Source organism: Panthera uncia, chromosome B4, assembly GCF_023721935.1.
Source record: "Panthera uncia isolate 11264 chromosome B4, Puncia_PCG_1.0, whole genome shotgun sequence".
In the NCBI taxonomy this organism is placed as follows: domain Eukaryota; kingdom Metazoa; phylum Chordata; class Mammalia; order Carnivora; family Felidae; genus Panthera; species Panthera uncia.
Window position 1 is genome coordinate 56,810,279 of NC_064809.1, and position 22,617 is coordinate 56,832,895.

Here is a 22,617-nt window from a genome sequence, read left to right on the forward strand (position 1 = left end):
TCTGTCTCCGTTTCTTTTGCTATGATGAAACTACTAAAAATTACTATTTCCCCTGAGATTATGGATTACACTTCTAGGAAGAAGTTTTTAAAAATACTTCTGTGTTGTACAAGATTTACGTATTTAATACGGAAAAAATGGAAAATGGAATATGCAAATAAAAATGTAAAAAAAAAAACCCTCTCATAATAGCATTATCCAGGGACAGTCATCTAAATCATCTGTTCCAAATATCAATTTCACACTTTCTCCTCAAATCTTCATCATGTCCTTCCCCATCTTCTCTATCAAATAACGACTTTGCTTCCTGCCTCAGAGAGAACTTGGAGTCATTTGGAAGGGAACTGCCACAAGTTCCAAACCTAATAACATCTCAACCCTCATACTTTGCCTTCCTTCACAGTACAAAACATGAGTTGTTTCTAATCCTGTCTAAGGCTAACCATCTCAACTGTATACCAGAATCCATCCTCCTAATTTACTCAGAGTCTTGGGGTCTGATTCTCCCTATTTTCCTTCAAAAATCTTCAACTTTCCCCACTGTATTGAATCATTCTCATGAGAACACATATATAGTGTCTTTAAGATGGAAAAAAACACAAAAACAAATACAATAATCTTTGACCCTTTCTTCTTTGACTACCACCCTGTTTCTCTGCTCCCATTTCCAGCAAATTTCCTCAACAGAATTGTACTCATGGTCTCTAATTTGTCCCCTCCCATTCTCACTGAAATCTGCTCTAATTGGCCTTAACCTACCTATTTTCCTTAACCTATCTGCTATATTCAGCATGGCTGAGCTCTTTCTCCTCCTGGAAGTACTCTCCTCACTAGGCTTCTAGGTACCACATGCTCCTGTTTTTTTCTCTCTACATCATGGGTCACTCCCTTCCAGGCTCCTTTGTGGGTCCCACCATTCTCCCAGGCCTCATCAGTGGGGCCCAGGGCTCCATCCTTGTACGTGTGATGTTCATCTTCTTCAATCCCCATACCATCTTATGTAGTCAGCTGATGACTCCAAAATTCACATGCTTATCCTAAGCCATTGCTGTGAGTTCCAGACTAGAATATACTAACTACAGATGCAGCATTTCCACTTGGATGTTTGACAGACAATTCAAACAACACATATATATTATTTGACAAACAATTCAAACATATATAAAAATAAACTGCCCATGGTCTCTCCAAAACCGGTTTTACTCATAATCTCCTTATCTCAGTCAAGGGTAACTTCCCTTCCAGATTATCATATTGAAAATCCTTGGGAGCAATTCTCCACACCTTTCTCTCACACTCTACCTCTAATGCTACAGAAAATCCTATTTATCATCAGAATATATCCAGAATTCAACCACATGTTTCTTTCTCCACTGCTACCACCTTGATCTAAGCTACCATTCTATGTTTTAGAGATTAATACAATATTTTTCTAAATGGTCTGCCTGTTTGCATTCAAACCAAATACTCCCTGCAACATAATCTGTTCTCCATAAAGCAGCCAGAGTAATACTTTCAAAACTTAAGCCAGATCATGTTTCTTTTTGGTTCAAAGTCCTCCAGTGGCTCCTCAGTTTTTTTCAGAATAAAAACCAAAATCCTTATGATGGTTTAAAAAGATCTACATGATTCCCCTACCCTCTTACATCTTGAAATTAATTTCCTAAGTTTATCTTCCTGAATTATTGCACTCCAGCCAGACTGGTCTCCTTTCTGTTCACCAAATATGGGAGTAAAAATGTAGTTTGTTTAGAAAGTGTTCAAAATTAGTGACTATCAACTTAATATAGACTCCTATATACTTAGGATGTTAGATACAAATTTTAATGGTAACCACAAACCAAAAACCTATGATAGATACACAAAAATAAAGAGAAATGAATCCAAGCATAACACTAAAGAAAATCATCAATCACAGTGGAAGAGAGCAAGAGAAGAAGAAAGGAAGAGAGAACTACAAAAAAAAAAAAAAAATTAACAAAATGGCAATGAGTACATATGTAGCAATGATTACTTTAAATGCTTTAATCAAAAGACATAGGGTGACTGAATGAATAAAACGACAATACCTGTCTATATGCTGCCTACAAGAGACTCACTTCAGAGCTAAAGACACATATAGACTGAAAGTAAAGGGATGGAAAAATATTTCATGCAAATAAAAATGAAAAGAACTGGGGTAGCAATATTATATCAGACAAAATAGAATTTTTAAACAGACTGTAACAAGAGACAAAGAAGGTCATAATGATAATGGGATCAGTCCAACAAAAGGATATAAAATAGTAAATATCTATGCACTCAACATAGAAGCATCTAAATACATAAAGCAAATATCAATAAACATAAAGGGAGAAATTGACAGTAATACAGTAATAGGAGGTCACTTTAATACATCACTTACATCGATGAATAGATCATCCATTCAGAAAATCAATAAGGAAACAGTGGCTTTGAATGACACATTAAGACCAGACGAACTTAATGGACATATACAGAACGTTCCATCCCAAACTAGCAGAATGCACATTCTTCTCAAGTGCACATGGAAAATTCTCGAGATTAGATCACATGTTAGGCCAAAAACAAAATCTCAATAAATAAGATTGAAATCAAGCATCTTTTCCAACCACAACAGTGTGAAACTAGAAATCAATTTTAAGAAAAAAAAACTTGAAAAGACACAGACACTAGGAAGCTAAACAATATGCTACTAACCAACCAATGGGCCAACAAAGAAATCAAAGGGGAAGTCATAAACACAAATGAAAATGAAAATACAGTGGTCTAAAATCTTTGGGATGCAGAAAAAGCAGATCTAAGAGGAAATTTTATAATGATACAGCCTACCTCAAGAACCACAAAAAAATTTCAACCAATCTTACCTTACACGTAAAGGAACTAGAAAAAGAACAAAGCCCAAAGTTAGTAGAAGGAAGGAAACAATAAAGCTCAGACCAGAAATAAATGAAATAGAGGCAAAAAAAAAAAATCAATGAAAACGAGCTGTTTTCTTAAAAAGATAAAACTGGTAAGCCTTTAGCTAGACTCATTAAGAAAAAGAACTCAAAATCAGGAAAGAGAAAAAATAATGACTGATGTCACAGAAATACAAAGGATTATAAGAGACTACTATAAAATATTATATATCAAAAAATATAACAACATAGGAGAAATGGATAAATTCCTAGAAACATACAATTTCCAAAACTGAATAAGGAAGACATAGAAAATCTGAATAGGATTACTAGTAATGAATCAGTAATCAAAAAACATTCAACAAAAAAAAGTTTAGGATCAGATAGTTTTGCAGGTGAATTCTTACCAAACATTTAAAGAATAGGTAGTACCTATCTTCCTCAAATTATTCCAAAAAATAGAAGAGAAAGGAAAGCTTCCAAATTCATTCTATGAACTCTATGAATTCATTCTGTGAATATCACCATTACCTGGATACCAAAACCAAAGACACTACAAAAAAGGAAAACTACAGGTCAATATCCCCGATGAACATAATTGCAGAAATCCTCAACAAAATATTAGAAACCAAATCCAGTAATACACTAAAAGAATCATTCCCCACATTCAAGTGGGATTTGCTCCAGGTATTCAAGAATGATTCGATATGTGCAAATACATCAGATTCACAAAATGAAGGTTAAAAACCATATGATCATCTAAATAGCTGCAGAAAAAGCATCTGACAAAATTCAGCATCCATTCATGATAAAAACTCAACAAAGGGGATTTAGAGGGAACATACCTCAAAACAAAAAAGGTCATATATGAAAAATCCACAGCTAACATCATACACAGCTGGAATATTTTCTTCTCAGATCAGGAATAAGACCAGGATGTCCAGTCTCACCACTTCAACATTGTACTGGAAGTCCTGGTCACAGAAATTAGCAAGAAAAAGAAATAAAAGGCATCTAAATTGGTAAGGAAGAAGTAAAACTCACTATTTGCAGATGACATGATACTATATCTAGAAAACCCTAAAGACTCCACCAAAAAACTATTAGAACTAATAATTAATTTCAGTAAAGTTGCAGGATACGAAACCAATATACAGAAACTGTATTTCTATACACTGAAAATGAAGTAGCAGAAAGAGAAATTGAGAAAACAATCCCATTACAATTGCACCAATAATAATATATCTAGAAATAAATTTAACCAAGGAAGTGAAAGACCTGTACTCTGAAGACTATAAAACAAAGAAATTGAAGATGACACAAATGGAAAGACAGTCCATGCTTATGGACTGAAAGAACTGATATTGTTAAAATGTCCATATTACCTCAAGCAATCAATAGATTCAATGCAATTCCTTTCAAAATACCACCAGCATTTTTCACAGAACTAGAATAAATTATCCTGAAATTTATAAGGAGCCACAAAAGACCCTGAATAGCCAAAACAATCTTCAGAAAGAAGAACAAAGATAGAGGTATCATACTGCCAGACTTCAAGATATACTACAAAGCTATAGCAGTCAAAATAGTATGGCACTACCCCAAAATAGACACATACATCAGTGGAATAGGATAGAGAACCCAGAAATAAACCCTCATGTATATATGGTCAATTAATCTACAACAAAGGAGGCAGGAATATACAAAGGGGTAAAAATCTACAGTTATCAAAGCTCTAGTCTTAGGGATAAAAAGTACAGCATAGGGAATGTAGCCAATAAATTGTAATAATGTATGGTGACAGATGGTAACTACACTTATGGTGAATGAAGCATAATGCATAATTGTCAAATCATTATATCATGCACCTGAAATTATGACAATATTGTATGTCAACTATACTTCAATTTTTAAAAAAAAATCCTGAGGGTTAAACTTTTCGAGACGTTATATAACTGAAAATGTTTTTATTTTCCTACTTAATTGATAGTCTAGCTGGGTGATAGATTCTAGGTTAGAGATAATTTCCTTTAGAATTTTTCTTGCATTGTTTCATTTCCTTCTTAATTTCTGGTGTTGCTGTCAAAGTTTGATGCCATTCTGACTCTTGAGCTTTTGTTTATGCCTTTGCTTACTTTCCAGAAGATTTTAGGATATCCTCTTCTCCCTACTGTCCTTTTTTTTGGTATGAGTTTATTTTCATGTACAGGCCCTGGGTGGATATAAGCTGGCAAGTTCTTGAGTTCTAGAGATTTTTTAAAAAAATTATTTCCTTTTTCTACATTCTGTGGAATTTTCCTAAGTTTTCTTGAGTTCTTGTTCTTTGCCTGTTGGATCTCCTGAACAGGTCCTTTTTCATCTCTTTTCTCTTTTTAGTGTTTTTGCTCCATTTGGGGGGATATTTCCTCAACCTTACCTTGAAGCTCTTCTCTTGAGTTATGTATTTTTGTCATATTTTTAATCCCCAAACTTTATTTTCAACATGCAGCTTTTTAATATCTTGTTCTTATTTCATGGATGCAACCCTTAATCTTAACTCTGACGATATTTCTAGTTTCTTCAAAGACTTTGGGTAGTTGATCTCCTCCAGCTTGCTTTTCTAGTGCGGATTTTCCTCTTTCATGGTTAGAGGCTTTTCTCTGATTAGTGATGATCCACTATATAGCTGAATGGGAGCTGTGTGTATGTTGGGCAGGGGAGGTTCTCATTGTCTCTGAGCTTCACACAAGCTAGGATGTCTCATTGGGATATTCTTAATGTCAGTAATGTTAAGACTTTTATCTTGCTGTGTTAGATTCCTCAGAGGAAAACCTTCCAACCACCTGCTTTGAGAGTATAAGCCTGGCTGCCAGTGTTTGCAAGTTGGAGGGAGAAATCAGGCTAGGTATCTCAGTATTTAGTGTGTATACAGACTTTTGCTTAATCTCTTCTTTTCTGTATGATTCATTAACCATCAACTATCTGTGACTGCCCAATCCACAGGCTGTTTCTCTCTCTCTAAATATTCAACCTTTGTGGTCTTTTGGCAAAGTGATGAAGGGAAGTTGCTCAGCTGGTCTGAGTAAGGAGATATGTGGATCTAATCACTTTTTATGCAGATTTTCAACCATTTCTTCTGTTATATACCTACCTTCAAGTTTAATTTCAGAGGCCCTTTAAATCCGGAGCTTGCATGGCTTTCTGTGGTGCAGTGCAGGTTGCTTGCAGGCTTACTGCTTTTTTTTTTTTTTTTTTTTTTTTTAAGAGTTCAGCTTTTTCAGGTCTTAGACATTCATCACTAGTCCTTCTACTAGCAAGCTTTCAAAATTTTATTATATCTTCTTCTGTTCTATTTTTCTTTGTGTACTCATGCCTTCTTTAAAAAAATGCCTTTATTGTCACTTTAGGGGAATTTAGGGATGTAGTAAAGATAAATGCATGTGCCTAATCACCATTTTTTAACTGGATATCAAGAATAGTATTTTCACTGTAAATTTATTCTTTTTTTTCCTACTAGGAAAGCCGAGTTAGTAAAGCAGTTGAAGTGATGATTCAGCATGTAGAAAACCTGAAGAGAATGTATGCCAAAGAGCATGCTGAATTAGAAGAACTGAAACAGGTTCTTCTGCAAAATGAAAGGTCTTTTAATCCTCTTGAAGATGAAGGTAATAAAAATTTAATAGTATCAGTTATGTTTTTCTAACATTCTCCTCTTTCATTCTCTCTTACAAATTCCTATTATGTCTTTGATATAAAAACTTTAAGGTTATGTTAGAAGAATAACTCATTCCTGTTATTTATGTAGCCCAAATGCTTATAGATATTATTTAGAAAACAGATTGAGAGACCAGAAAGATTCTTTGGTAATGACACCAAAAAATTCATTAAATTAGATTGCTGACATGAAAGAATATATGTAATACAACCCATCGAGTTTACCTAATGTTCTCCTATTTAGGGTATGTTAGAATTGGCTTTTTCTCCACACATAAAGCACAGTAGGTTAAATGAGCCACTTTCATCAACAATGGTTTTGTATTTCTCAAAGAAGGAATGACTGTGGCATAGTAAGCTGGCTGATGGATTGGAAAATAGACATCTGAGACCATGGAAAATACCTTAAAACATAAGGTTTATATAAAGTTTTAATTTAAATAGTGTGAACCTTTCTGAACAGAATTATTCTAATGATCTGTTCCCTTTTCTAGAAAAAGTAATCACATTTGATAATCTTCTGATCTGTAGTTTCATTTATGAAGCATACATTTATTTAGCGCCTCCTATGTGCTGGGTAAGCATTGTGGACATCTGTAGTGACATAGAGGATTGCATTCCATCAATTAAAGTGGTAATTGTTATGAATCACAAAATAATAACCAGATACTTTTATTGCTCAGTAGTCTCTGGGGTCTTATTTTCTGACTTTTGCTCTTCTTTGTAAAGAATTAAGACTGTTGCAAAAAATTGCATATGTAATTCCTAAAATGTGCAAATGCGTTTTTCCTTTCAGATGACTGCCAAATTAAAAGACGCTCATCTTCTCTAAACTCCAAGGTAATTACTAATTGTCTATCAAATGTTACCGATGAGATGGTTTTAAAATATTATTTGAAACATGGCTTTACATGTAAATCATATGTCTGTGTTCATGTAGTTATGCGTGTATATGTGTATGCTTTTATACTTACTGTATGTGTACATCAATTAAGTTTCTCCAAAAGCAGGAGGAAAACCAGATAGTTTCTCTTTCATATAAAATCAGAGTTGGAAATAAGCAGTCCCCAAATGGTAGAGAAGCTTCACAAAATCCAAAAGGCCCAGTCTCCTCTCGCTGCTTCATCACCCGCAGCCCTTTGCTTCCACCTTAAGGTCTAGGATGGCTTCATCGGTTTAGGGGCACCAACTCCTCATGGAGTCACATTCTAAGAAATAGGAAGAAGCAAAAATGGATATTCCCTCTCCCTCTCATGACAATTCCTAGAAATCCCAGATAACATTTCCCTTTTGTTTCTTGGTTGAAAATGAGGCTGGAAACCCCGTTTTTAATTCTGGAGTCTTTGTGCCTAACTAGAAACTCAAGGAGGTTTTTCTTTTCTTTTTTTTTTTTTTTTTTTTTTACACCAAGTGAAAAGGGGAAAATGGGATCTTGAAAGTCAACCAGCAGTTTTTGCCAGTTTGAAAGTCAGGATTTCACAGACTTTTTTGAGCAAGAGACGTTAAAATCATTCCATCCAAATCTCTTTCACAAATGAGGAAAATCACTTTCACATAAGTGATTAGTTATGATCACGTAGTGGCAGAACCATGGTGAGAACCCAAGTTTCTTGGACTGAAATTTTATATTTTTAATATTCAACTAACCTATACAATTAAATTAGGAATGGTGGTTTAAAAAAAGAATTCACCTTAAGCTTCTTTAGTCTATCTCCTACATTTAATATTACATTTTTATTTCCTGAAGTTAAACTTTAAGAACCACATAGTAGTATATCACATTTTCCTGTGCAAATCTCAATGCTGATATGTAAATATATCAATTTATCAAAATATGCCTATCTTTAAATGTGTTAAATGGAAAAAGTGAAACCACAAAAAAAAAAAAAAAGCTAGAAAATAGGTACATATTTATCGCCTCTTGAGTTGGGGAAAACCTAGGCATAAAAGAAACACTACAGCAAAAGACAGATTTGGCTGCATTAACCATGAAAAACATTTCTGTCAGAAATATCATTAAAAATATGGGCAAAAATCATGAACAGATAGTTCTCAGAGAAGATATATACATGACTATTAAACATTAAAAAAATGTTCAATGTTACTAGAAACCGAAACAAAAAGCCGTATCTGACTGGCAAAAATCATACTCATCGGGTGTTGGGAGGAGGTAGAATCTAAATTGGTAGAATATTTATGGAAGGCAATTTGGCCATAACAAAATGTGTCTACTGTTTAACTGAGCAATGACCAAATGCAGGTATGTGTAGGTACAAGGATATCCACTAGTGTTATATATATACAATGATAAAATACGGATAATTTTCTAAATGTACTTTTTGCCCTCTTCGGGTAGCCATCTTCTCTTCGGAGAGTGACCATTGCCTCTTTGCCCAGAAATATAGGAAATGCAGGAATGGTAAGCAAATTCTTAAGTGTTCTTAGCCAAAAGCAAATTAATTTTCATATAACAAAACATAAACTTCATTAAATTGACATTTCATTATGTTTTAAATTATTTCTGAATTTTAAAGGTGGCTGGGATGGAAAATGACCGATTCAGTAGGAGGTCAAGCAGCTGGTAAGTGTAATTTTATGGTTGCCCTTTGGGAACCCTCCTGTTTTATAATTGACTGAAGTAAATGTTTGCAATAAGTAATAGAGTAACATTTGATTTACACAGAGTACATGCACAATAATTATAAAAATAGGTGTATAACCATGAAGTTTTATAATGAAGCATAATGTGAATATGCCAACAAAAAATAGAACTTATAAATTGATAATGGCTACGGATATATTTAATTTGACAAGTGGCTATAATCATCTTTATTTAGGCGTATTTTGGGGTCAAAGCAGAGTGAACACCGTCCCTCATTACATCGATTTATTAGCACCTATTCCTGGGCAGATGCTGAAGAAGAAAAATGTGAACTAAAGTAGGTGAAGCTTGGTGTGTTTATTAACCTGATGTGAACTGGGAAATAGTGGGGAGCACTTTTACTCTATGGAAATGAGATCGATGCTGCATCATCAAAAAGATAATTCATTAAGACTTTTATAAACTGTAGAGCATTCTATAAATGTTATTTGCAAATACATTCACTCTTTAGTACCTAAGGTTTGAGGTCTTGAGTTAGAGAAGACCCTTAAATTTGCCAGAATTGTGAAGATTATTTTTTTCCTGTATAGGTAATCTGGCCATCTGAGAGGTCAGCATAGAGCCACAGAAGTAAAATATCCATCTACTTAGATTAAAAAACAAAACAAAACATGAATTATATATATGTATGTATAGCATATAGGCACATACGTAAATTATGTGCATTATATATACATCTATCTTCCCTTTATGTGTAAATGAACAGTAGGGGAAACGTAAAATGCTATATTGCTATATGTCTGTGTAGCAAGTTAAATAAAATCTTCTATAGCAAAAGGTAGACAGCTGAGGAGAAGGGACACGAAGAAATGCTGCCTCTAAGTCCTGGGTGAACATTGGACAAACTATTTAACCTTATTTGGTCTGTTTCCTCATCTGTAGAGATCTGACTGAAATGGCTTTATGTTCTTTTTATACATGTTTGTTGCCTGCCTACTATGTGGTATATACTACATTCGATCCTAACGGGTATAAAGAAGAGTAAGACATAGTGCCTACCCTCAGTTTTTTTGTTTTTTAAATAATCCTGGGAGTCTATTGCTTATGTTGAAAGTTCTTTTCAGATTTAGAGCAAATGTAATGGAGTTTTCTTACCTGGGTGAAAAAAAATCAAGTTTTCTCCAAAAGATTACAATCTATCTTTTGTTTTTTTGTTAGTACAGTATGATTTCTACTGAGAAGTCTTTGCAAACAAAAAAACTGAAATCTTGAGAAACAAGAATCCAGGCATTTGGACCTTGTTTCCTTTAAACACTAAAACCATCTACACACATTCCCTATAGAAGTCCAACAAGAAAAGAAAAAAAGAAAAAAAAACTTTGAGAAACAGTTCCCTTTGGCAACAGTGAGGGCCTAATGAGCTTCTAATTTCAAAATTCAAATCTAACTAGGAACTTTTTAGTGAACATGATAATGAAACAAGTTTTGTTCAGGTTAAAGGAACTCCTCTGTAGATAGCAATTGGATTGAAAGTATTTCAAATAAAATCATACTATTTCTCAGCTTGTTAAATATCAATTGTAGCTAGCTTTGTACTGAACATATTTTTATAAACAAATTTTTATAAAAAGATTTATAAAATCTTTCAAAATTAAGATTTTTAAAGAAGAAATGGCATTTTGATGTTACTCCAGTTTAGCATAAAATCCACTGTTAATAGATTAATTATATGGTAGAAGGAGAAAATATTTTGCTACATATTGAATAAAAAAATACGGAAGAAATATTCACATTTGTTTTTTAAAGTATGATTAGACATAAACAGGGAAAGAAATCACAGATTAGTAACACTGGTTAATTATTAGTGGTGATAATTGACTAATTTCTGCATGTTCTTTGTAAATTTCTCCTTTTGCTTTGGATAGTATCTCAACTTTCTACAACAAACATTTTCCTAAATATAGTAAGTTTTAAAAATTAAATTCCTATAAATGGTTAAAAACATAAATTTAGTGATTTGAATTTTAGAATTAGTTGTTTTGCTTTAGAAAAATATATATCTAAAGCCTCTTTAGTAGTACAATCTAGAAATATTTTATAAATAATCTGGTACATTATCCATAGTTTCAAACATTTTTAAAAATACTTATTTACAGAAGTAAAGATGACTCAGAACCATCTGGAGAAGAAACAGTAGAAAGGACAAGAAAGCCAAGTCTTTCTGAAAAGAGAAATAATCCATCAAAATGGGATGGCTCTTCAATGTAAGTTGTCTACTTGCTCATGATACCATTTTCGTAGAATGGGGAAAGATGAGGCAGGGTTAACAGTATTAATTTTAGTCAAAGTACTAAAAGACTTGTCAAATTGTTAAATTTAGGGTAAAAAAACAAATTTTGCATGGTGTACAAGAATTATGCCTCCACGTGTAAGAGTTCAGTGTTAGGAACTTGGCCCTGGAGTCAGATGGCCTAGGCAAGTTCATCCATTATTGAACACCAGTTTCTTTATCTAGAAGATAGGAATGATAATGGTAGCACCTGTGGCATTGTTTTGTCATGATTAAATAACTAGCACATGTAAAATGCTAAGTGTAGTGTCTAACACAGTTAACTATTTTCTTTTTTTTTTTTTTCCACAGTTAACTATTTTCAAAGACCTATGATACAATAATCTTATGGGTGTTTCTAAAAATAGTTTAAATTTCAATATAGCAAAAGTCCAGGGTATGGTGAGAAGTATGTGACATAGGTATATACACACATATCATGCTCTACCCCAAAAATAACATTTTTGTTTCTACTGTAGGAATAGAAGTTGCCTTACTCAATTGAAAGAATGAGATAAATACTCAAATGTTCTTGTTAATAGTTAAGAAATGCTATGGTGATGATCTGAAAATTAGGTGTCTGTCTCAGGCATTATTTAACTCTAAATCATTTCTCTAATTCTAAAAATTATTGGGGGTGGGGATGGGGGCAAATTGTAGTACAAACCAAGACAGCAGGTCACATTAGGTAGCTTCTTACAAGGCAGTGTTGGTGGCAGATCAAGGATTTGATTGGTATTGTTGGCAAAGGTGTGTTTCTAATAACAGATTGTTGCTATTACCAAATACTGACTTTGTATTTTCCTTATAGTTATGACACAATAGCTTCCTGGGCAACAACTCTCAAGACTTCCATCAGAAAAGCTAATAAGGCACTCTGGCTTTCTGTTGCATTCATTGTACTGTTTGCAGCTCTGATGAGCTTCCTCACAGGACGATTTTTCCAGAAGTCTGTGGATGCTGCTCCCACACCAGATGGGGACTCCTGGATGTCTCTAGAACAAATCTTGTGGCCATTTACTAGACTCCAACACAATGGACCACCACCAGTGTGACCAGAGCCCATCTCAATGTGTGTGTCTTCATTTTTAAAGTTTCAGTATCTGAACTTTGTAAATTAGTCATTTTTAGCTGGGAAATTATAGCATAGAACCAGAGGGTCTCAGAAGGACTGCAAGATATTTTACATTCCCTCTTTCTGTGATTTCCTCCCAAATAAAATATAATGGGGAGGAAGCCTACCTATGATCTTTTAATGAGCTTTTTGAAGCGATCTTACATGTTGTTTGTTAAAATTTATTGAAATAAAGAACCATTCAAATCTTCATACAGTGAAAACTGAAAGTATTCATGGGAAAAACAACCCCACTTTTTAAAAAATAACATTTGAGTATAAAATGCTGACTAGATTTTAATAACCTACTGGAAATATATCAACTCATTACATTTTATTGAATAACCTGATTTTTTTTCTCCAAACTGCTTGATTCTTCATACTGAACAAAATTTACCATTGGGGATTAAGAGTAGCTGAGTAATCTCGTCGAGAGTAGCATATAGCATACAGAATCAATAAACTGGCATTTGGAGCTCCTAATTTTCTCCATTGCTTCTTTGGAAGCAAAATCCTTAACCAGGTGATACAGAGTAGAATGAAACTCTGTTTCTTCTTTAAGGGCTTCAGAGAATGTTTCACTGTTTTCATTGATTTTGAGCCTCTGTGCTCTGTCACCACTAAACATTAAAAGGGTCCAGTTAGGATCCTGAACAAGTTCTTCTTCAGTAAGGTGTTCCCTCAGCTAAAGAAAAAGAAAATTAGAGAAATCCATTAATAGTTCTTCTATTAGGTATTTTAGCAGAGTGTAATTTGAACTAAGTCCCCCAACTTCCTAATGTAAAAGAAACATTCTTAGTGTCCCATTTCTTAAACCATGTGTTTATAGACCTTATCAAAATGTATTCATTCAACAGAGATAGTGTTGAAATGCTATCATGTGCCAGGTATTATTCTAGGTTCTGGGGATATAACAAAGAAAGAAAACCAAACAAGTAGCAACTGCAACAATAAACCCTATCCTCAAGGAGCTTACATTCAAAATACACAAGTAAATATGGTGGCTCACTTATGCTAGAACATTCATCAGTCAGCATTTAGAATTTGATAAGATACCTTTGTTATCAGGCAGTAAATGTGCCAGAAAGTTAAACTGGAGGCCTACCCATCTCTGAGGAAAACGTTTGTGAATCATAGATATATTCACGTTAAACGCTTCCATTTGTTCTTGTGTTGAGGTAAAGAGAGATAAGGACATTAGCCTAAAGTTAAGAGGGTTTGACACCATACTGGGCAATGAAGGCATGATCTTTACATAGTTCGGCTTTACATTTTTGACAAAATAAAAGTGAAGTTTGAAAACTATTTTGGATGTTAATTTTTTTCACCTTTTCAAGAGGAGAAACTATGCCCTACATTCATTTAGCTTTTGAGTGCCTTATCTTCTTTTGGAGGACAAAGTTTTATGGGTTTTTGCATACTCTACCTTAACTATAACTTTTTTTGAACCACATTCTACATTCCACTTGCTCCAACCAAATGCAAAAGCAGAACTTAGCAGGGCCAGTTGTCGATAAGCTTTAATTTCTACCAAGGGTTCCTGTCAATATAAAAACAAATACAATTGATCATAGAGCTTCACAACAAGCCTCTCTTCCATCTTTGGCCTCCTACAGTCGCTTCTCAGTACAGAAAAATCCATTTAAAATGTAATATGACCGCCCGGTCAGGATAAGGCAATGGTGTTGCCTTTCAGAAGAGAAACCAAGGTCCAAACAATGACTGACAAGGCGTCTGATGTCCTGCCACATACACCCCATGATCTATCATCTCCTTTTCTTCTTCCTTTGCTTTCTTCACTTGGCCTAATTCCCCCCCTTCAAGTTTTGCTTAGATCTTGCCTTCTCATTGAGCGCCCCCTCCTCCAACGCCCTGTTTGCCATCGTATGCCGCCCTAGCCCCATGATTCCTGACCTGCACTTTTTTCCGTAGCACTTAGCACCTTTTGACATACTAAACTATAAACATAAAAAGTAAGATGATTTTTGCTTTCCTCTGCTAGAATGTAAGCTCCACAATGGCAGGGACCTTTATTCACTAATGGATCCTAAGCACCTATGACAATGCCTAGAATATAAATGTTTAGAAAAAAAATTCTTGGATATTCTGCAATGACTAGTACACTACATTCAGCATTTGTAGAGTGGCAACTGAGTGCGTAAAGCCAAGGTGTTTTTTTTCTTGCACATATGTACACTGTACTCACATTTTCCAATGTTATAGGTCTACCTGTATTGTCATATCTGATATATGATAAACCTGTTCTTGAGTACAGAACTCTTCTGCCTAAAACATTTTTCCTGATTAGAACCTTCTTTGTCTTCGTTTATATAGCCTATTTATTAAATGTCTACTGATTTAAGGAAGACATTAAATCTAGAAGTGCTAGAAGAATGCTAGGTGATGAAAAAGCAGTCCCCATCCTCAAGGAGCACACAGTTTAACATGGAAGAATCTTATTTAACTAAAGCCTAATGGGTAACATGAAGCAGTATGCAGATGGGGAGCCTCTGCCAAGAAGCAGAAGGAAGTGGGTTCTGTATCAGTGCGTTTAATTTTGCCTGATTTGTCATGTTTGGGCAAATGTTGAGTCATTTCCTGTTTTAAGAAATCTTACATATGTCCAGCCTGGAAGAAGGAAGAAAACATACAAAATGCAGAACTGGCCAGCTGTGGACAATGCTCCATTTGTGATATGAAGATCATACTACAGGCTTACTCTTTTGGGAAAGATTATTACACTTGAGACAACCCTGGGTTTCTGGTCTTGCCCTTTATTCCCTCCTTTCTAACTATAATCCTGTACATGTGGATATAGAAAACCTGCAACTTACCTTAAGATTTACATAAAATTTAGTACTTGCTAACATTCTAACTGTCCATTACATTAAATCTGGAAAGATTTGTTCTTACCTTACGATTTATAACAACATAAAAATGAGAGTGTCCAGTAGGAAAGATATTCAATCCAGTTTCTTTCAAAGCAAGAATAAAAGAAATAGGAGTCATCCATCTTCCTTCCAAAGTAGAGGAGTGTTTCTTGTTGTCTACTTTGACTGATGCTAACATGCAGAGGTTTTCCTAATCTCAAGAAGAAGAAAGAAGCTGTTATGAATTATTACTTCGTTATTCCATTTCCAGACTTGACGTTCTTTATAACATTTGTTTTTTAGCCCTATATCATTCTGCATTGAGAAGAATGCAGGACAGCTATGTTTTAAGCCAGCTCCGAGCTTCGCCACAAAGTCTCCTTGTTACCTCACCCAATCGGTCAACCTTTTTTGGGCTTTATTTGAACAATCGAGGGACTAACGTCTCAGGTGTCCTCCCATCTTATAAGTTATGATCTAAGAACACTGATGATGGTCATATTGAATTACAATAGCCATTCGATAGCTATTCATGTTGCAACTTTTAAGGATATATATATTTTTTTTACACATATAAGACTTAATGCAAAATTATCTGGTTTTAAACTCTGCAAAGTGGCAATCTGAAGGTGTACAGAGTTCACATCTCTCTCTTCCAGTTTTGAGGAAGAAGCCTCTTGAGAGTGGATCAAAAACTCTCGAAGTCATATTACAACCGGGCTTGTAGCTTCATTAATTGGTCTATTTCTACTAACCTTAGGGTTCAAAATTGCATCTCATTTATTACATGTTATTACCGATCCAATTACTATTTCATTTAGAATTTTTGTTTTATTTTGTTTAGAAATTGTGGCTCAGTCAGTTAAGCAACTGACTCTTGATTTAGGCTCAGGTCATGGGTTTGAGCCCTGTGACCAGCTCCGCGCTGACAGTGCCTGCTTGGGATTCTCTCTCCCTCTCTCTCAAAATAAACTTTAATTAAACATTAGGAAAAAAGGTTAAAAAATTATGGGTCAAAGTATATTTTAAATATATTTATAAAAGACATTTCAAAATGTAAATCACCAACGATGGATTGCTTCGACATGCTGTCCTCAAAGAGGCTTACCTCTTTCATATGACTTACTATAACTGTGACTTACCTTAATTTGTATTTGTATCTCAGTAAATACCGTAGTCACAGTCAAAAGTACTTTATTCACATCAAGTGGTCTGAGTTCCCATGACTGGAATGGCATGTTAATATGAGTATCTTGAATCAAGGTAACAGGGCCAAAAGTTTCTAGGCTGAATGTTATAAGTCTTTCTTCTGATTGGTAAAGGACATTGCTGATGCCATCAGTCTGCCAGTGTTTACCTTCACAATAAGAAAGTCACAGATTCATTTTTTTCTACACAAAAATAAGATGAATGAAACCACCCAAATAACTGCAAATGTGTATAAATCTTTTACATTTAGAATAGAATCTCTACAAAAAGCCAACTTTCTGGGAGTTTCTTCTTGTCTACAGGATCAAGTCCAAACTCCTCAGCATGGTATGTAACCCCTTCACATTAAAAGTAAAGTTCTATACCTTTTATCCAGCAGCCTCAAAACTGCATACATTAATTCACAAGATCAAGACCTTTCAAAGTTTAGCCAGCCAACCCCAAATAAGGTATTTGTTAATGATCAGTGAATCATCAGCTTGTATTCTCCTGGTACTTCTGATTTTATTGATATTTATTTCACATTTTGAATAAGCAATAATTTCCCATGGTTCAACAATCAAAAGTTATAAAGAGGCATAAAGTGGCTGTTTTCCTGTCTCAGATTTCCCAATGGCCAATTCCCCATCTCCAATACTTGTTTGTAATAAGATTTGTAATTTATAAGTTATTAACATTAAAATAAATTTTAATCACCCTAATCTGAATTATATAGTCATTTAAAAAAATGTAGGTTTTTCATTTTTTTGTTTTCAATGTGTTGTACTATTTTGATATTTTTGGGTTTTTTTTAAAACATAACTACATAACTGTAAGTAACTGTTCAGAAATTATGGCAGATATAAATACTTCAAGAACAGTTACAAAACTCAATAAATAAACTCCAATCCCTGTTCATTTCCATCAAGAGCAAACAAAGACCCTAGAATTGCCATAGAAATGTGTAAGATTAGAAACTGGGAGTGTAGACACTGTATTTCCTGTTTTAAGGAGTCATGTTATACCACTTTTCATTACATAATTAACAAAGTGAATTAAGGTATTGCTGTACCTTCAGCATCCCACCTTGCAACCATAGGATCCTCAAAAAAGATTACATTCTCCTGAACTTCAAGCGTGACCTCTATGGGTGGGAAAGCATTTTCTGTTTCAAAGTCTTCTGTACTTTCTGGAGGATATATATATTTCTGCAGTCCTTCTTTGAGTATCTTTTAAAAATGGCCCAAAATAACATCAAATTAGAAGCTGACTAGTAACAAAGATGTAAATACTGCTGAATAAGCTATATAGTTTTTTTTTTTAATATTTATTTTTTGAGAGACAGAGACAGAGTACAAACAGGGGAGGGACAGAGAGAGCAAGAGGGAGACACAGAATCTGAAGCAGGCTCCAGGCTCTGAGCAGTCAGTGCAGAGCCTGATGTGGGGCTCCAACTGACAAACCATGAGATCATGACCTGAGCCAAAGTCAGACATTTAACTGACTGAGCCTCCCAGGTGGCCCTATATAATTATTCTTAGTAAGTACTGAAGATTGGTCTCATTTAATTACAGACTAACAAAAAGTCACAACAAAGTTAAAAGATAATGGTTGAGGGGGAAAAAATCATTAATTTTGAATTACAGAATTTAACCTATGCTGGGACTTACTCATCATTTATTCCTCCAAGTAATTCTACAAAACATATATTTAATGCAGAAGATAACTGGGACTTAGAGAAATCACATAATTTGCCAAAGATTACAAAATGACTTCAAGGAGGTGCCACAACTGAGAAACAGAGCTACAGGACCCCAAATCCCATATTCTAATACATTGGTTAGGGTGTGTATGTGAAGAGAGAAAGGAGTATAAGCAAAATTTGGGAAGTGTAGAAATGAATGGATAAAAGTAAATTAAAAATCATCAGGTAGGTACACCTTAAACAATGTAATATGTCAATTACATCTCAATAAAGCTGGGGAGAGAAAGTAAATTAAACCAACAGATTTCTCTGGGAAGAAGGAGGTTTGTTCATTATTTGAACGTAGCAGAAAAGGATCTAGGGAAGAAGGGGTGGGGAAGATTAAGAATGGTACAAAATAGAGGAAAAAACTGGATGGGTAAAAATTCTAGACAAGGTGGGAGGGTACTGAAAAGAGACTTGAATAAAAGCAAGAAGACCTCTTTGTTGGCAGAGAGAAAAACAAGTATAAAGGAGTATACTTCAGGCTCAAGGAGAAAATGTGGAATGGTGGTATCAGGATATCAACAAAATTCAAGAACAGATCCTTGAATAAATTCTTGAAAACCCCAACTCTGGCTGGGACCTTCCCATGGATAAAGAGGATTTTTTTTTTAATGTTTGAGAGAGAGTGTGTGCACATGGGGGTGGGGCAGAGAAAGAGGGAGAGAGAGAATCCCAAGCAAGCTTTATGCTGTCAGTGCAGGGCTTCGACCCAGGGCTCGAACTCATGACCATGAGATCGTGACTAGAGCTGAAATAAAGAGTTGGACGCCTAACCAACTGGGCCACCCAGGAGCCCTCAATAAAGAGTTTTGAAGGCCTACCTTCATCAAAAGGATGTCTTTCTTGGACCCCACCCCATTGTCTTTCAAGTATCCCTTAAGTAGGAAAAGCTGATTCAAATAGATTCTTCAAAGTAGCTACAAACCAGATTATCTCCCCCAGGTATGGTCTAATAACTGCATTCTCATTTGCGGGGAGAACGGAAAAGGAATAGCAATATCACCCTGAAGAGGGTAAAAATTAGTTTGGGGACATGAAAAAAATCATACTCTTTTAGGTGTAAAGCACAGCTATATGTATGGTACATGCACAAATATATTGTATACCTCTGGTATTGAAATTTCATGGGGGGGGTGGTTAGGAAAAAAAATGTCTACAAAGGCTCTTTAGAGGGGTGATAGTGGAAACAAAAATAAAAGCTGAGAAATACCACTCTAATATGGGAATGCACCAAGGTCCTTAATGGGTAGGGCTGTGTGTGAGAAATGCCTGGTAGTCTATGTACATGATGTGCTAGAGAAGAGAGAGAAAGAGGTGGACAGACAGAGAAAAAGAGAGCTAAGGGGATGAGGGAGGGAGGGGGAAAGAAAGGCTGGAGAGCAAGGAGGGAAGGAGGAGCGGGTTATGACAATATAACAGGGTTATTTGGGACACAAGCACCATGAAATAAAGTTAAAATAAACCAAGTCAATACCAAGGCAAATGTTAGTAGTTATTAAAACAGGAAAAACTCCTTCAAAAATGATCTAACAACTGCTGTCATTAGCATCCTTACTAAAAGTGTGGAACATGCATCAGCAACATTGGCATCACCTGGATCTGTGCTTCTTAACCTTAAATGGGCATATGAATCACCTGAGGGTCTTCTTAAAATGCAGACTCAGTAGATCTGAGGCGAAGAACCAAATTATGCATTTTTAACAAGTTTCTAGGTGATGGTGATGCTGATGCTGCTGGTGCATGGACCACACTTTATACATCAAGGATCCAGACCAGTGGTTCTCAAACTTCAAAGTGTGTTTTACTAAAACAGATTTCCAGGCTTCACCTCCAGACTTTCTGATTCAGTAAGACTAAAATGGGACCCATGCATTTGTGTTTCTAGAAAATTCCCAGAATGATGCCAATGCTTCTGATCAAGGGACATGTTGGAAGCCACTGTAAAGTTAAATGAGTACATGTGGCTGTCTTACCCTTACAATGAGAGTAGCAATAGAGCTGGTATGCACACAAAGCTGAAAATATTTACCACTTGGCCCTTTACAGAAAAAGTTTGCCAGCATCTTAAGTAAGCTATCATTAAGTCCAAATTGGCACAATCTAAACGTAGTGCTATAGGTTTACAGTTAACACGTATGATTTATAGTTTTAAAATCTGCGTTATTTTAGAATCCTTTCCTTTAGTATCTGATTCAAATTTTATAAATTCAAGACAGTTTAAAATTAGTTTTTTTCCTTTATGCTTGCTTAATAGGGTTAAAGTTCATTAGCTGTTAGATCATTTAAGATAAAAGTGTGAGAAATTATTTCACTCATAAATTTGATTTGAAATCAACCTACTTCCACAACCATCCAGCCTTTCATTGGTTTACACTGTGGTGGAAGTTCGAAAATATCCAAGTGGTACACTCCACCCAGGGTTGTGAATTGGCATAAATCAACCTCATTGTCTTCACAGAAACATGGCTTTTCATTAGCATTCTCTATCAGCAACAACTGTGCTAAAATTAACCAGATTAATTCAGTTTCTAAATAGATCATAACATTTTGGTATTAGGAGGGAAAGGAAAAAATTCTGATGCTGGAAACGAAGTTTTTATTTAGCTACTAAAACTTCAAAAAGTGGTTAATTCAAAACTATTCACAAAGCTAACTTTCAAAGTGGGAATAGGCATGTATAATGGTTAAGATACAGAGGAGGGCTCCATTTATATTTTATATGCCAACATTTTAAGAATTTGTATATAATAAGCATATGTTACTATTAACATAACTAAAAATATATTGTAGAGGAGGAAAAATAATTTTCCCTCTACTCTTCTGAGTTCTCAGCTGAAACCTCTAGAATAAAGACAGATTAACAAGAGAAAAAAAAAACATTCATTTATTAATATTATACCTCCTGTATATATGGGAGATACCCAGGGAAAAATGAGTAACCTACAGAGGTGGCTCAGAACTCTGGCTTTATAGAGCATCTGCAACCAAGAACAACAAATTTGTGGAGAAATGACAAGCTAAAGGAAAGCTTTAGGTTTTAGGTTTTCTGAATTTTAGGTTTCTGAGGATAGAGGAAAGGACTAGTTAGTAAAGTTTGTTATGTAGATTCCTCTAGGCCCTTTTCCAGGCTAATAGGGTCTGAAGTTTTCTCTGGGGATTAACCATTGTTCTTCCTGGAAGAGAGGGAAGAAGGGACACCTTTGAAAATTTATGTCCTGGTTTGAGGCAGATAGGGTGAGGGTAAGAAGCTTTTCTTGCAACTGCATCTTTTCAGTTTCTCTCAACTCAAAATATCCTTATGCTGAAATGACATATTTTGGGGTGACATATTCTGTTACCTTCAGCATAAAATATCAAAAAGTGGCTTAACACAACATTTGATAACTGATAAATGTCTTAAAATTGGACATTATGGGGCTAAAAATCTGAAAGAAGAAAATAAAATGGTAAAAAAAATTTTTGGTACATATATTAAAGCTAATTTTTTTTCAACAAAAATAAGCCCAGCTCATAAAAAAAAAGGGGGGGAGCATAGAGGCTTAAAAGTGAAAAAAACCGTATTGGCTAATCCCTTCTGTTTAGATATTTTACAGGGAAATTCTATAATTCCATAATTCTCAGTGCAAAATCAAGGGAATATTTTAAGTCACATGTCACAAGGACCATTCCCACCTGTCACCCAAAATCTTTCAATGTAGTACGATGGATAAGAAAGGGAAATCAGATCACTTATAGGTGGTGGGTCTGATTCCACCCTTAACTAGCTGTATGACCTTATTGCAAGATATGCTAATTAACATGTCTTCTCTCCCCTTCCTCTACAAAAGAGATATTAGTGTCTAACTTATTGAATTGGGGGAATTTGTGAGTTAATACATGTAAAAAGTGTAGAACTGGTACCAGACACCCAGTAAAACTTAGGAACTGTTAGTCTTATTATTTATCATTACAGTTTTCCTCTCTCATAAAAGGAAGCATACTGAGGACTCACTGAATTTAATCCGTGGAGATCAAGCACTGATAATTAATGACAATATGCAAAGCAAATTCCACTTAAGCAATTGCTTTTTCCCCCTTGTATAACTTCAATAAAATGCAGACTTAAAATTTTAAATGTATCTAATTAATCATCCATTTACCTAAAAAGAAACAA

General features: G+C 34.8%; 2 protein-coding genes across 7 annotated transcripts in view; one reads left to right on the forward strand and one right to left on the reverse strand.

Annotated features, from left to right (window-relative positions):
- Window positions 1–13,072, forward strand: part of IRAG2 (inositol 1,4,5-triphosphate receptor associated 2) — a 128,982-nt gene extending 115,910 nt beyond the window's left edge. For all 3 annotated transcript variants that reach the window (XM_049625199.1, XM_049625197.1, XM_049625198.1), the window contains 7 exons: window positions 6,415–6,562; window positions 7,408–7,451; window positions 8,968–9,030; window positions 9,146–9,192; window positions 9,449–9,550; window positions 11,370–11,477; window positions 12,354–13,072. In XM_049625199.1, coding sequence (XP_049481156.1) covers window positions 6,415–6,562; window positions 7,408–7,451; window positions 8,968–9,030; window positions 9,146–9,192; window positions 9,449–9,550; window positions 11,370–11,477; window positions 12,354–12,597 — 756 coding nt within the window. In that variant the 3' untranslated portion in view covers window positions 12,598–13,072. The remainder of the gene's footprint in view (window positions 1–6,414; window positions 6,563–7,407; window positions 7,452–8,967; window positions 9,031–9,145; window positions 9,193–9,448; window positions 9,551–11,369; window positions 11,478–12,353) is intronic.
- Window positions 13,023–22,617, reverse strand: part of DNAI7 (dynein axonemal intermediate chain 7) — a 71,510-nt gene continuing 61,915 nt past the window's right edge. For all 4 annotated transcript variants that reach the window (XM_049625193.1, XM_049625196.1, XM_049625192.1 and 1 more), the window contains 6 exons: window positions 20,805–20,965; window positions 17,787–17,943; window positions 16,669–16,883; window positions 15,570–15,737; window positions 14,083–14,196; window positions 13,023–13,341 (listed from right to left, as the gene is read on the reverse strand). In XM_049625193.1, the coding sequence (XP_049481150.1) occupies window positions 13,063–13,341; window positions 14,083–14,196; window positions 15,570–15,737; window positions 16,669–16,883; window positions 17,787–17,943; window positions 20,805–20,965 (1,094 nt within the window). In that variant the 3' untranslated portion in view covers window positions 13,023–13,062. The remainder of the gene's footprint in view (window positions 13,342–14,082; window positions 14,197–15,569; window positions 15,738–16,668; window positions 16,884–17,786; window positions 17,944–20,804; window positions 20,966–22,617) is intronic.